This window comes from Barbatula barbatula (assembly GCF_947034865.1).
Source record: "Barbatula barbatula genome assembly, chromosome: 3".
Lineage (NCBI taxonomy): Eukaryota > Metazoa > Chordata > Actinopteri > Cypriniformes > Nemacheilidae > Barbatula > Barbatula barbatula.
The window spans coordinates 4347209-4349354 of record NC_136764.1 but is presented as its reverse complement, the minus strand read 5'-3'; the positions used below and the strand labels follow the sequence as shown (position 1 = coordinate 4349354).

Genomic DNA, 2146 nt, shown 5'->3' with positions numbered 1-2146 from the left:
GGTGGCGGTAATTCACTTTACGCTGGTTTGCCAACCGCCAACAAACCCTAAAGAAGAAGAAGGAGCACAATAGGTGGCGATAATGCGCCTTTACGTTGATGCTACCCGCCATACACGGACAACAGAAGAAGAAGAAGATTTGTTGTTGGTAGGAGTTGTATTTCTTGTAAATAACATACATGTTTTATACCGTCTACGATAAATGTCCATTACAGGTCATAAGAGAGAAGTCAATTCTGTCGCTTTTGATAAACTGGCGGCTGCCTGATGTCGGTGTGAGCGCGTTGTGAAGAAAAGTGAAGGATGTGTTGTGAAGAGAAGTGATGGCGAAGTGAAGGATGTGTTGTGAAATGAAACAAGAACCTGTTAACAGAATAGTATTGAAGAAAGGTTGAAGTTCTGGTCTTATCACACAGCTTTTGTCCGACAGAGAGACGCCATTGTGAGACGAGATGACGCGCTGGAATGAAAACAATCTCCCCAAGAACCCAGTGAACACCGTGTTGATTTTTAGACACTGTATTAACGTTCTTGCTTGTTAGAAAGTTTGAGAAAACGTTATTAGAATGTTTCAATAGTTTGTTTCTTAAGCGTCTCCTCAATGTTGTTGCATGGTTACAGAAGCGTTTTGTGACATTTAATCGTCTCTATAGATAATGAGAAGCTGACGTCACGCACTAGGTTGCAGTGGCGCCGCCATATTGGGAGGTTAATACTCCACTGCTATTATTGTTTTGATATGTTCCGTTAGTTGTTTTGTTTGATATTTGGACAATCCTTAGTGAAAGAACCTTTGGCTTTTACTGAACGACTCTGCGTAATGCTATTGTAGTTTTTAACACAGCAACATCGACCACCACAGTTATATTTCCTCACCAAACAAGAAAATCTAAACACTGCATTGTAACAAGGCTTATTGTGCCAGAGAGAAGGGATTGTTTCATAAAAAATGACAGATAATCTGAATGAAATACGCCTCTTGACAGTTTCAGCCTTAAAGTTGATGCAAAATACTGAATTGTCAGATCTTTGAGCATCTCAGCGTTGTTGGCTTGTTTTAACTCTCTGGCACCTGAAACCTTGTCTACGAGATTTCCTTCTGCACTAAAGATTCCCTTTCCATGACACTGACTATTAATTTAATCTGCTTGTGCTTTAAAAGTAGAAAATAAATGTCAACAATAACAAACATAAGTGTGTAAGCACATTCGTGGCATCTTATCAGGCAGTTGTCTGGTGTTGTACTATGGGAAATAGTGAGGGAGCAAGTGTACATCAGATGTAGAATTGTACTTTTTTAAAATTATTTACTTGAAGATGATCATGTGAACATTAACAAATGTTTTTATTGATTTTTGCAGATCTTTTCATACGAATTACTCCACAAGGGGCTGCTTATCCAAAAGTAGGACTAACAGTGTGGAAGTGGTGTAAAGAATGGAGATTGTTAAAGAGGAGATTGAAGACATAAGTGTTTCAGATCCATGCCAACTGAAAAATGAAGATACTAAGGAACAAACAGGTTGGTGTCCATTATTGACTTTTTATTAACCAAAAACGATTAATGATGAAACATTGAGGTCAATTTCTAGATTTATTGGATGTCGTTTTGAATAGAAAAATGTACTGTAGAGTTGGGAATCGAAAATCAATTCCAATTTGGATTTTGGAAAAATCTACACCCTCATTCTACTGCTTGAAAGCACAATGTTATTCAGCAAGATAAATGACCAAACAGGCTGATATCTAATTGTTTTACTTCAACTGTGGAATCGATAAGAATCAAAATCGATAAGCAGAACCAGAATTGGAATCAATAAAATTCAAAAGATTCTCAACCCTTGGACTTTATAGCATTTATCTACAATTGTATTTATAATTAAATGGTCAGACAATGACAGAAAAATACCTTTATGGAACATGAAATATCACAAACACATTTGCTTTTTCTCGTTTTACTTTAGATCTGGTGGAACTGAAAGATAAAAGTGATGAACTGAATGGACTGGAGGAGACGCATCAGTATCAGAAACCTCATCATTTCAATCTGGAGGAAATATATTCTGGTTTCTCGCAGATGAAAAATACTTCTTCAAAAACAAGTCAAAGAACAAAAACAACAGAATCTTTCACTTGCCCTCATTGT

The 2146-nt window shown here is 36.9% G+C and overlaps 1 protein-coding gene across 2 annotated transcripts in view; it reads left to right on the top strand.

Moving 5' to 3' along the window:
- LOC306891787 (uncharacterized protein) overlaps positions 1 to 2146 on the top strand; it is a 3940-nt gene continuing 1794 nt past the window's right edge. The window contains exons 1-4 of one of the 2 annotated variants that reach the window (XM_079452320.1): positions 98 to 148; positions 216 to 305; positions 1362 to 1522; positions 1965 to 2146. The exon at positions 1965 to 2146 is cut by the window's right edge and continues 1311 nt beyond it. In XM_079452320.1, the coding sequence (XP_079308446.1) occupies positions 1438 to 1522; positions 1965 to 2146 (267 nt within the window). In that variant the 5' untranslated portion in view covers positions 98 to 148; positions 216 to 305; positions 1362 to 1437. Of the gene's footprint in view, positions 149 to 215; positions 306 to 1361; positions 1523 to 1964 lie in introns of both variants that reach the window. The other variant, XR_013786399.1, reaches the window with a different exon arrangement.